This window comes from Cyprinus carpio, chromosome A7 (assembly GCF_018340385.1).
Source record: "Cyprinus carpio isolate SPL01 chromosome A7, ASM1834038v1, whole genome shotgun sequence".
NCBI lineage: Eukaryota > Metazoa > Chordata > Actinopteri > Cypriniformes > Cyprinidae > Cyprinus > Cyprinus carpio.
This window is the reverse complement of record NC_056578.1, coordinates 15,259,958-15,272,274: the sequence shown is the minus strand read 5'-3', so window position 1 is coordinate 15,272,274 and position 12,317 is coordinate 15,259,958. Positions and strand designations below refer to the sequence as shown.

The 12,317-nt window shown below is 38.1% G+C and overlaps 2 protein-coding genes across 2 annotated transcripts in view; both read right to left on the bottom strand.

Moving 5' to 3' along the window:
- Window positions 1-2,773, bottom strand: part of LOC109050066 (arrestin red cell-like) — a 32,968-nt gene extending 30,195 nt beyond the window's left edge. The window contains exon 1 of the mRNA XM_042759881.1: window positions 2,533-2,773. Coding sequence (XP_042615815.1) covers window positions 2,533-2,555 — 23 coding nt within the window. The 5' untranslated portion in view covers window positions 2,556-2,773. The remainder of the gene's footprint in view (window positions 1-2,532) is intronic.
- A 1,172-nt stretch (window positions 2,774-3,945) lies between these two features.
- Window positions 3,946-8,190, bottom strand: LOC109049469 (high mobility group protein B3-like). The gene is made up of 5 exons (XM_042759880.1): window positions 8,035-8,190; window positions 5,982-6,190; window positions 5,730-5,869; window positions 5,264-5,438; window positions 3,946-5,171 (listed from the first exon to the last, which is right to left on the bottom strand). Exons 2-5 carry the CDS (start codon window positions 6,129-6,131, stop codon window positions 4,995-4,997), a joined length of 642 nt encoding a protein of 213 aa, XP_042615814.1. The 5' UTR covers window positions 6,132-6,190; window positions 8,035-8,190; the 3' UTR covers window positions 3,946-4,994.
- Window positions 8,191-12,317: the final 4,127 nt, after the last annotated feature.

Genomic DNA, 12,317 nt, shown 5'->3' with positions numbered 1-12,317 from the left:
ATTTGACTAGCAAAAACAGCAACAGGCAGGGGTACACTGGTGACATCTATGAGGTCTTAGGTGGCAAAATGTGTTTATAAATAGCAAGTATGATAAATAAAAAATTAAATTATGAAGCGACAGCAAGCTTAAATTCACCCAAGGCTAATATGAATGCACAGAAGGACCAATGACACCTACATAAAACGCCTCTTTCGCAGATTTGCAGTGCTATGAATGTGTGTCCATCAAAATGAGCCAAGTCTGCTGTGCATGGCTAGCCCTGTAGGCCGATGAACAACTGTTCTCCACACACAAAAGCCAATTTTATTACAATACAATAACCATGCAAACAATCACTGCTCTCTTTTGAGCTCTTTTCAAAGCAAAAGTTTGCATTTCAGTGGCAAAACGAAGCCTTGAGAAGATAAATGTAGAGATTAGGGACATTTCTTCCAAAATTGATATTTTTTTTTTCATCATTTCCTCACCCTCATGCCGTTCCCCGATGACCTACTTTCATCTGTGGAACACAGAAAGGAGACATTAGGCAAAATGCTAGGAACTGTCAGCCTCGGTAACCGTTCATGTGCATCTTTTCTCCATACAATGAGAGTGCATAGTGACCAAGGCTCTCATTCTGCACAACAACTTTGTGTTTCACTAAACTAAAGTCGTGCAGGTTTGGTAGAACATAAGGTGAACTGTCCCTTTAACCCTATAATGCCTACTGTATGATATTTTAAGGCCAATAAAGTGCCAACATCAAAAGACCTGGCCAGTACTTTGCTGAAAATCTACTACACGCCTTCCACCCTCTGATTGATAGTTCATACTTTCTAGCAAGTAAAAAGTCTTTTAGTATATTTCTAAAATATCCACCTTCAGATCGTGTTACACGTGTCTTTTTGCATTAACTGCACTAAAGCAACCAAGGTTTACTTGATTAGCCATACATCATTTTTTTTTTAAAGAAAAATCCTGTAAAAATGTATGGATGAAATATGATGCAACAGGCTTCTGAGGAACATTTGTTTGTACTTCTCTCAGTTATCACTGTATTGCATTGCATTGCATTATATTGTGTTCTGACCCCCACAATTAAAAATACAGAGCTTTGAACATAAATATGATCTTAATAAGATACATTATTGGGAGATATAGTGTGACGATTAATATTAAGATGCATTTTTGCAGACCATTCTGTTATACTGTTAAACATTCTATCTACAAGCAATCAGAATCTTACTTTTTGGTCATATAAATAACAACATCTGCAGTAAATTGCATATTTTTGTTCAGTTTGAGGTGTTTTTTCTCCTTGACTGTGAGCTTCATATTATCACTAATTCATATTAAAAGCCTGATGTACCAAATGTGTGTGTGTGCATGTTTTTATGCAAGCTTTTTAATTTTTTAAATTTTAATTTTTTTAATTTAAAAAAAAAAAAAAAAAAAAAAAGGAGTTAAAAAACATTCAATTTCAGAAGAAAAAAAAATAGATTATTTCATATGTCAGACTTACGGGGTTAAGAAAATTAATATTACATGTAAATGTGAAAAGGAGCTCTTGGACGTATTGTGCAAGTACTAACTGTGTCATACGTCAAACCAACATTAAAACAGGGTAACTTGACATGCCAGCCCTCTGTTAAAGCCCAAAATGAAGCCTATAGATAGACAGGAGGCAGAAAGCCCGTGGGTTTCCTCTCATGATGGTGTGAGCCGTGACATGTAAGCAGAACTGAAGGCACAACTGAGAGAATTGCTTCACTCATCAAACTCAGCGCACGTACACGGTCGCCCACGACTCAACTATCCCTCCACACTGCGCCTATAGGGCCTTTTCTGCACAGACAGGCTCAGAAAGGGGTTCAAATGAGATTTTAGGCACATCAGACCCCAGCGCTTTTCTGCAACACGAAACGTCGAGGCCTTTTCTGAAAGTTGAGGAAGTGAGCGTGCAGTGATGAGCAGGAATTCCTCGCGCTGGGTGCGACAGACTTTTAGGTTTCGGGCAGCGGGGCGGAAAATAAACCGTCTGCTCGTATGTTACCGGCATATACAGCATTACAATAACCTGTCGAAGTAAGGGCTCGCTGTTGTAGCGAATAAATATGTCTAGCTGCAAAAAATAAATAAATTAAAAATAGTCACAACTTGGGTCCTCAAACAAACAAGATAATATCAGATCGCAGTTGATAACAAGCAGCCGTTAAAGCAACTAAATACCGCACTCCTACGCATATTTCAATAGCAAGGGTGTTACAAGAACAGAGCAGGGCTGTAGCGTGCTGGTCACCCACCCCACCCCGGGTGAACTACAGAAGATGTCCAGTGATCGTGTTTTTAAGAGCGTTTGCTTCGAATGCCGATGCGTATCCTGTAGGATACTGATTTATCCTCTCTCAGAGAGACTAGCAGGTTTTCCCACGCCATCCCTTCAGCCTCGGAGGTTTGGAGGGATTGTTCATCACAGGGTGGGCTGTGAGAATACGTTATCGTGACTTCAAAATAACAAGTCCTGAACCTGAGCTGAAAACTGCCTCTTACCTGGTCCCCGCCTTGTCGCCCATCTCCGCAGGCCTTTTCTGTCAACGAGGGGAAGATGCCGTGTAACAGATTATTTAGCTGAGCTGACACTTCGAGTAAAGCGGTCCTCCTTTCCTCAATCACTGCCACTCTCGCTGGCTTTCGCTGGGTAGTTTCCGCAGCCCAGAGACGGAAACCTCTCACCCCTCTCCGCTCGCTGCCGCTTCAGACAGCAAGCATCTGGGCTTTGGCCTCAGAGTTTGATAGGCATCGCGAGTAGCCAATCAAATGTGGAGAACTGTCTGACGTCATCACGCGGGTCACGACATCCTCCCACTTTGCCCTAGGGACTACCAATCAGAAACGAACGTGCGCTGATTAGTACATTACGAGGAAAAACTAAAATATTTACATATTTACGTACATCCGAGAATCTGTACAGCGTTTTACGGAGAAACTGCGAAAATGTGTTTGTAAAATAATTGCCAGGATTGGGCAGACTTTAGCGTTTTCATCTAAATGATAGCCGTCTCTTATCTCTTAAAGGAGATCATTAAAATGAGAGAGCAACAGACTGCGAAGGACTGATAAACTGAAGTTAATTTTCTCCAAGACAAACTAATATAGAGGTCACTTAGCACTGCATATGACTCCCATCTAATTTCAGTATGTCACTAATGTCATTATCGAAAGAATTCCCATGATGCCATTATGTAACGCAAGCGTGAACTCACGCAAACTTGTTCAACAAAATATAGCCTTGCGCCATCTAGCGACGTAAAGTTAAACAACACTCACACACACACACACACACACACACACACACACACATATATATACTGTATATCATATCACCAAAGGAAAATGCATGTCAAATGTATCCTAACACAGCTGCTGTTGCTTACGAGTTTATAAATAATGTGCTTACATATACAAATTTAGAAAATAAGTCCCTTAAAGATTCCTTTAAGAGTTTCTACAATGAAGAATTGAAAATCAGGGATTCATAGTCTAACCTTTGATGATTTAAAGACCACAGTGGACCACAAGGACTTCATTACACAGGGTCTGGTTGCCCCAAACTGGACTTTTGAGTGCCTTGTCTAAGTGTGCAGCTGGGGCTATTATTTAAGTGATGCATATTTATTTAATCTAAAACTATTGCTTATATTGAAGAAATAAGTATATATAAGCTAAAACGCGATTTCAGTATCACTAGGTGCAAGGGCCATTGCTATCGTTATAACTCTCAAACCACAAAGAATTTAGTCAAGGATCTATGGCTGAAGGTGGGCAAAGTCATTCCTACACCTATTTTAGTAAGTTTTTCCAGTATATATTGTGCATACAATATGCTATTGTTTAGCTATCCACATTCATGCGGGTTTCTCTCTCATATATTCTCGGTCTACATACAGACAAACAAAACACAAATAAAAATGTTTCAATTTAATTGCAAACCTCAAACATATAAAATGAAAATCATAGATACAAGATAAGTACAGGCTTATCATCAGCATTGTTTCTTACTTTATATTCAACAAAATATAAGAATTAAACTAGGGATGCACAATATATCAGTGACCATATCAATACTGGCCAGTACTGACATTTTACATTGTTTAGGTATAATCAGTGATTATTTTTTTCCCGCAATGATAACTTTGTATTTTTTACTCCAAATTTCAAGAGTTCTAATAGTTCTTTTCTGCTCCATACTGTAACATTTTGACCTGGCATTAGCAGTTTACACAAATCAGTATTTCTATAGTGCATTCCTAGATCACACAACAGTTAATATATAAGAAAGATAATACAAATATCTCTCCTACATTGATCGTGGATGTGCTAATATTTCATGTAGTATAGTAAACAACATATAGTGCACACCCCTGCAACAGGACTAACTAACGTGCTGGTGGCAACTGCTCTTTTGCACTGATTTTTTCCTAAACTGGACAAGGAAGAGGAAGCTAATGATGGTTTCAGCATGAAATGTCCGATGTCGGTGCACAGTTCCAAACTATGACACCTTTCCACATGCAACATACTACGATCATAAACAATATCTACTCAATGTCAACCATACACAGAGCTACACACTCAGGAACCTCTTAAACAAACAAACAAACAAACAAAAATATATATAGGTCAGGGATTTACATATACAGGAAGGGTATTACTTGTTTAAAAGGCCATCTGTTATACAGTTGGTAAAAGGTTACAAAGATGGGCTCGGAAGACACTGGGCTACCATGATGAAGTGAGATCTTGACATGTGCACATGCACTCGCACGCACACAAAGCTGGAAGTAAGAAACTGTGTTAGTAAGTCTCTCACCAACAGCACACTACACATTCCACCTCTATTAAAACAACAACGGGGCTATGAAAGACCACCAGTGTATTCCGTATCTATTGGACTTCAATGGGGAGAAAAAGTTATTGTAATCATAATTGACCAAACACAGAAAAATGACAGTCTATTCATCATCATCATATTCATCATCATCCTCTTCTTCGTCTTCCTCCTCATCATCCTCCTCTTCATCATCCATATTGCTCTTCATCACGGGTTTTGGAGCCATACCATTCCCCATCATTCCCATGCCCATGGACACCGCCCCAACCTTGCCCTTCGTCTTGTAGTCCGCAACATCCTGCACAAAAAGGAAATATTGTTGTATTGTAAAATACTAGAACTGTGATATGTTACATGGTGGACTATTAAAGCATCTAGACTGAGACTTGCCTTTTGGTACTTATCCTTCAGCTTGTTGGCCTTTATCAGATAGGGCTGTTTGGTGGCATCTGTGAGGCCGTTCCACATCTCGCCGAGTTTTTTGGCCACGTCTCCGATGCCCAAGCTGGGATACTGAGCCTTGATTTGTGGACGATGTTCCGAGCAGAACAGGAAAAATCCAGAGCTGTTGATCATAAAAGGAAGCAAGATCAATTAATCCATCAACACGTGCAAGACAATGCTTTATGGGAAATAATGTGACACCTGTAAAGAAAATAAAAAATATATTTGAATAATAATTTAAAAAATTAGTAATTTAATCATCAAAATATCTATCAGTTAAAACCTGTACATAATGAATAATTAAATATAAGACGAGATAGCATTTGAAAACCTGTCTGCTATACAGCATTAACAAAATAGCCTTCATAAAAACTGCATTTAGACAATTTTCAAAATACGGAGGTCTACTCACGCTGGTCTCTTGGGTGCATTGGGATCCTTCTTTTTGCCTCTCTTGCCACCAGGCATGTAGTGCATCATCTCTTGATCATAACGCACCTTATCCTGTTTGGCCATGTCATCAAACCTGGACTTCTCTTTATCGGACATTGCCTACGCAACAAATCAAGAGCAATTTCCATTGAGAATATGAAAGTGCTCCTGCATTGCTTAATTTAAATCATTTGAGTCAAGTAATATTAGAAACTTTCATTTCAAATCTAACCTTCCATCTTGCAGAGCATCTTTTGGAGAATTCTGAAAAGCTGACTGGAATCTCGGGGCTTTTCTTCTTGTGCTCCTCTCTGCATGTCTGAACGAAGTAGGCATAAGAAGACATCTTGCCCTTGGGCTTCCTTGGGTCTCCTTTTGCCATTTTTGTGAGATGAGAGGTGCCTATATCCAATAAAGTCTTCTCGTGTGCTGTATTTCAATCTAAAATGATAGGTAATAGAGAGCATAAAACAACAGAAAATAATAACATTTTTGGTAAGGTGTGGCTATTAAAAACTGTTTAAAACACAAATTAACTCATTATACTTTTGTCTTTTTAAATAGTGCAAGATTTCTTACATCAGCGGGGTGCAGGGCTTATTAGACTAAGATGATACACAAAGGGAATTCCAGACCCGTCCTTTTGCATGGGGGATGTGAACTGATTATTAATGAGACTGATTGATGTTCACAGCCTTTTTTTTGGGGGTGGGGGGGGGGGGGGTATACAATGTGCCTCCGCCGTATTCTTTGCCGCTACTGTGCTATAGCAATTAAGAGCACACCTTTCATTGTTTGTTATTATTAGTAAAAGTTTGGACTACTCTATTGCACAGACATGAATTACCTTCATACTCAGTCTTAGAGGTTATACTTGGGTGCTCATGTAAACATGGTGGTGGTAGCCTATAAAAGCGGCTACTAAAAACACAGAAAGGCCATCATCTAGAATTATTCAACATCCTTCACATGAATGCATTCTCATGACAGAAACTGATCTTTATTTTTGTAAATCTTTCTCACCTTATTAATATTTTATTTTGAGCGCAACTACTGTTCTTGGTTTAAAAGTGTGCGTTACAGCGTTCTGCCCGTTTACAAGCATACAGAGGCTGTTCTATATACTAACTGCTATAAGCTCTGCCTTGCGCCGCTGTTTTCCATTCATTAAAATGGCTCCTTTGCAGAGCGAGCAAGCAGATGGGTTGACCGTGCAACAAAGCAACACACACCCCCTCGGGTTTAAATGACGATTCTAGTGATCCAAGGGCTTTAATTAAAAGAAAAACATATTAATCAACTAAAACAGATGTTGTTCTTTTAGTTTAAAATTACTGTAAAAAGCTGCCAGATCATATTTTGTCGTGTTTAACTGTTTTTCTAAGTTGAGCCCTAGCTGCCGCTTGGCGCAGTGCTGCCTTAACAAAGACTACAGCCAGCCATTGCCTATGCGAGTATATCCAGCGCAACTGTCAAGCTGGAAAAGATGATAAATCGCTCTGCACTGTCTTTATTTTAATTCAAAGAGTTAGAGATAGACATTCTAGGGCGAAAACGAAAGGAACGGGCAGTTTTGCATTTAAAATGCATGTTTTCTGTCTGAAATTATCCCGTCGTTGCTGCATGAAGGAATAGCTGCTCGTCAATGGTCTCAATCGCCAGCCATTTTAATACATGGCGAGCGCGCTTGTTTAAGATGGAAAAGGAAAAATGCTTTTGCAAGTTTTCAACGCGTATACAGATTCATATTTCACATAATAAGACAGAGAGCAAATAATCATTACATTAGCGAAAGGTATCGGGGACAAAATACTCCATTACGTGAAGATGTCATCGAAATCGGTCTCTATAGAAGAAGGCAGGGTGGTTCATAGGCAGGACATAGCGAGCCATATTCAGCAGCGATGCGCGTGAAGAATACAGTCAGGGATAAGAATCAGTTTCATAACTTTTAATCGATCACTTAAAGGAAAGGAAACATTATTAGTGCTAATAACAGCAAATCTATAAAAAAAATCGTTTTATTCACATTTCTGTTATTTATTAGTAATAGGCAATATCTCAGAAAGACAAAACCCAAATATTGGCAAACTATAAATATACAAATCTCCGTCTTGACCTTCACATATGAACGAATTAAAAAAAAAAAAACATTTATTCAGTTTTACGGAAATAAATGTTAATTTCACATTTAATGAAAAAATATATGAATGTGTATAAAATGAAATATTTTAGCTAAAAATGAATGAAATGTGTTGTGCTAAATATTAGACGGTTTTTCGTACCTGTGTTGTTGAGTTGACTGAAAGCTCGCCACTGTCTTCTCTTCTCTCTCCTCTTTAAACCCCACGCGCTCAGCCTCGCGCTAGCTCAACACGAGACCGGCCTGATTGGCTAGGCAGTCTCGCCGATTCAAAACAACCTCCATTCCTCGCCATTGGGCAGCGCTACATGCACATCTAGCGACTCTTCTTCCGGATTGGTCCTGTTGTGGGTTTTCATTTGCTCAGCCTCTTTACTTTGAGGATGCTTGGAGAACTTGCACCGAAAAACTCTGGGCTTCAGTTCTTCTAAATTTTCCATGTTAAGATTAGTGCCAATATATGTCAACATGGATTTAGAGGATGCTTAGTAAACCTGGAAAGGAATAAACACCAGGTTGCCAATCTTGCACGTTCTTTTGATGTTGTATTTTCTTTTCTTTCTTTTTTTTAGTACTTTTTTAGTGCTTTAACATCTACTGTAGTACTACTGCAAGGACAAGTCACAATTGTAAGACATGAAAAAAGTGTTTTATAATTATATGATCATAATTACATTATAAATATGAGAGAAAATGTATATAATAAATATATATGCACTGCAACTAGTACAAATTATCAAGACTGATAACAACATTTTCTGAAAGTGCTATGAGGGACTAACACATATTCTTGAGTCTTTGTTTATTGCACACATTCTCGCACTGTTTTGTATCAGTTTTCAGCCTATCAGCTGAAGGCTCCTGACAGATGATGTAGATAAAGATGGTTTAATATTTGGTATGCATTTAAGCTGTACTCTGTGAGACATTTCCATATTTACCACCACTTAAAACAGACTGTAAGAGCAAAACATCTGCAGATGCACAAGAGAGAAGCTTGTCCTGTTATGATATACCATGCAGGGTCCATGTGTACTTTCTTTGCTTTGATATTTTATAGAATGTAGCAGACAGTAATAGTCCTATTTTGTTTTGTATTATACTACATTAATATACTACATTATTACATGATAGATGTCTTCAGTGTTGTACCTGAGAAGAGCAAGACCAACAAAATTTCCATTTAAATCTGGGTGGGGGGGGGGGGGTCTTTTGACTTGTTTCATATACCATGGTATAATTTTCTCTGTGTTTTACAATGTCCAGTGACATAGTCGAATATGTTGTGTGCCTTCTACAGAAATACGACATAGATCTGGGTACGACATGTAGACTGTATGATGATGACACATTTAATCGTAAGACAATGGAGCTTAAATCGTAAGCAAGTTATTATAATAATAATTATTATAAAAATAATTATAAGAAACAAATGGAGAAAATAACATTTTTGAAAAAATTTATTTTATTCATATTTTATTCTATGTCCTTCGTAGAAGACGCCAGGACTAAGTTATTTAAAAAAATAAATATAAAAAAAAATAGACTTGAAAAGGCACGTATAGGCAAAAATATTTTTTTATTTTTTATTCACCAATCAGTTTGTAGGTTTCAGGCTATTTTAGGCAAACTTTGTACAAAGACGATTCTCAACTATGTTGTGAAAGATATAACAAATGATTTGATATACTACTGTACTTTCTATACATTGCATCTAATTTGCATATTAATGTGGTCTTGGGGCAAACCGTAATTTAAAAAAAAGAAGTGTAATAATGGGAGTAATAACTTGGCAACATTTTCATGAGACTATCTCATATTTCATAGTAATATTGATCTATAATTTCTTTCCCTATTGACTTCTTGTGTTTCCCCAAAATGTCTGATTAGCATGCCGTTTGTCCTGATGTCCTCTAGAGAAGACGTGTATGAAAATTATGCCCTGTTTTGTAACAAAAAGTCATATTCCGATTTGAAAACCCATAACATTTTTCTGACATTTATATACAACAAACAATTTGAAAATTAGACAGATTTAAATGATAATAGCAAAAGGTTATCATATTTCCCTAAGAGTGCTAAATTGGATCATTCTGTCAATATCAGTCTTATTTAAAGACCAAGGAGAGGGAGTGTTTATGATCAAACCTCCAAACATTTTTTATCTCTTAAAAGCCCTGATGTGCTCTGTACATCCAGACTTAAAACGGTGGCATGTATGGTCTTAGAAAATTCACTAAAATGTCCTCTATAGAGGACAAAAGTCTATGCCTGGGTCCCAGGAATATAGATGAATAAAACGTCATCATGCGTACTGAAAAAAAGAAGAGGAGGTGGCAGAGTAGGACAATAAATTCTTTTTAGGTCTTTCAGCCTCCATAGCATTTATGTTTTAGCGCCATGTCAAGTTGATCAATACGTTCTTTCATGTTGCATTTTTCATAACAGCAAACACACTGTGAGATGGTCATCTTAGGTTTCCGACACTGCTAGAAAATTATTGCATTATTGCAATTATTGCATCTTTGGTCGCAAGACCATGACAACGGCTGTCTTTGAACCTCTCTCACAGTATGACATAGGACCACCGTTTAGGATCAATGATGAAAGAAATCATCACGATTGTTTCACAATAGTCATCTTTTGTCTGCGACAGTCCAAAAAATCTTACAATGTATACCTGGCATTGCATGCAATGCAAAACTTGCAGATGAATTACAGCACTTATGCTTCCTGTTTTGTAAGAATTGTTGTGCCACTATAGGGATGCTGAATGTGCCACATCAAAGTAGAAGTTGCATGACTTCAGCGTCATGATTACTAAGCTTTCGATAGTTCTTTTTTCAAAAAAACCTATGCCCTTAAGGTTTGAATTATGATGACGTTTAAATGTCCCCGACAACCCCTGTAGTCTCATTAACCACTTGTTAGCAATTGCCATTTTCAAAAGAAGTAAAAGCTTAAAAAAATCACAAAGGGCTATTACTGATATATTTTATGTTGCAGAATAAAAAATGAAAATATATTGAGGTTGTGTTAACCACAGACCTTATTTCAAAAAGGGGGGCTACTGTATTTGATCTCATATTATCTTGATTATATGCTCATTTAAAATCGGATATATCTTCTGTGAGCATACCATAATAACCGGAATGGATGAGTCACTTTGGTGCTTTCATTTGCATTTACAGTCATGGCCAAAAGATTTGGCAGTGACATAAATTTTGTGTTTTGCAAAGTTTGCTGCTGTGGTGTTCATTCACATTGTTTCTAGATTATTGTGTAGTAGAGTGATCCGATGTGATTTAAATAATGGCTAAAAGCTAAAAAAACAAAAACAAATCACTGTTTTTTGATCATGACACAAAATGACCAGCTAACATTAATTGACTAATCATTTCAGCAGCACACATGGAAGTGTGAATGAGTACTAGTCAGGTGAAATCACTATCATACTATATAGATTGTAAAAGCAGACTGATGGAGGGAAGAAGCGCTTCCAGTCATTGTGTTCTTGTTAGCAATGGTCACCTCCAAAGAAAGACGTGTAGCCATAATCTCTTTACATCAAAATGGCCTCACATGCAAGGAAATTACTACAAAGAATATTGCACCTGAAAGAACCATTTACAGGATCATCAAGAACTTTAGATGAGAGAGGTTCGACTGCAGTGAAGAAGTCTTCAGGACATCCCAAAGTGTCCAGCAAGCACCAGGACCATCTCCTCCTGAGGAGTCAGCTACAGAATCGTGTCACCAGCAGTGTAGAGCTTGCTCAGGAATGGCAGCAGATTGGTGTGAGAGCATCTGCACACAGTGAGGCCAAAAAGTTTGGACAATGGTCTGGTGTCAAGAAGGTCAGCATAGAAGCTACTTCTTTCCAAGAAAAATGTCAAGGACAGACTGCAATTATTCGGGAAGTACAAGGATGGGACAGTAGAGGACTGGTGCAAATATATTTTCTCTGATGAAGCTCCCTTCTGACTGTTTGGGACATCTGGAAAATCGATTGTCCGGAGAAGAAGAGGTGAACTCTACCATGAGGCCTGTGTTGTGCCAACAGTGAAGCATCCAGAAACCATCCATGTGTGGGGTTGCTTTTCAACCAAGCGAGTGGGCTCTCTCATAATTCTGCCCCAAAACACTGGCATGAATAAAGAATGGTATCAAAACGTCCTGCAAGAGCGACTTCTTCCAATGATCCATGAGCAATTTGCTGATGATCCGTGTATTTTCCAGCATGATGGAGCAGCATGTCACAAAGCAAGAGTGATGAAGTGGCTGGAAGACCATTACATTGAAATTTTGGATCCGTGGCCAGAAAACTCCAGGATCTCAATCCCATAGAGAACCTGTGGTCATTCCTCAGAAGGTGAGTGGACAAGGAGAAGCCCACAAATTGTGATCAACTCCGAGAACTAATAA

What these genes read in the sequence shown, in the direction of transcription:
- LOC109049469 (XM_042759880.1), bottom strand. Translation starts at nt 6,131, where the DNA reads ATGGCAAAAGGAGACCCAAGGAAGCCCAAGGGCAAGATGTCTTCTTAT. An exon ending in AATGCACCCAAGAGACCAGC is followed by an intron (nt 5,439 to 5,729) that starts GTGAGTAGACCT and finishes TATGATCAACAG; the next exon opens with CTCTGGATTTTTCCTGTTCT. An exon ending in TGAAGGATAAGTACCAAAAG is followed by an intron (nt 5,172 to 5,263) that starts GCAAGTCTCAGT and finishes CTTTTTGTGCAG; the next exon opens with GATGTTGCGGACTACAAGAC.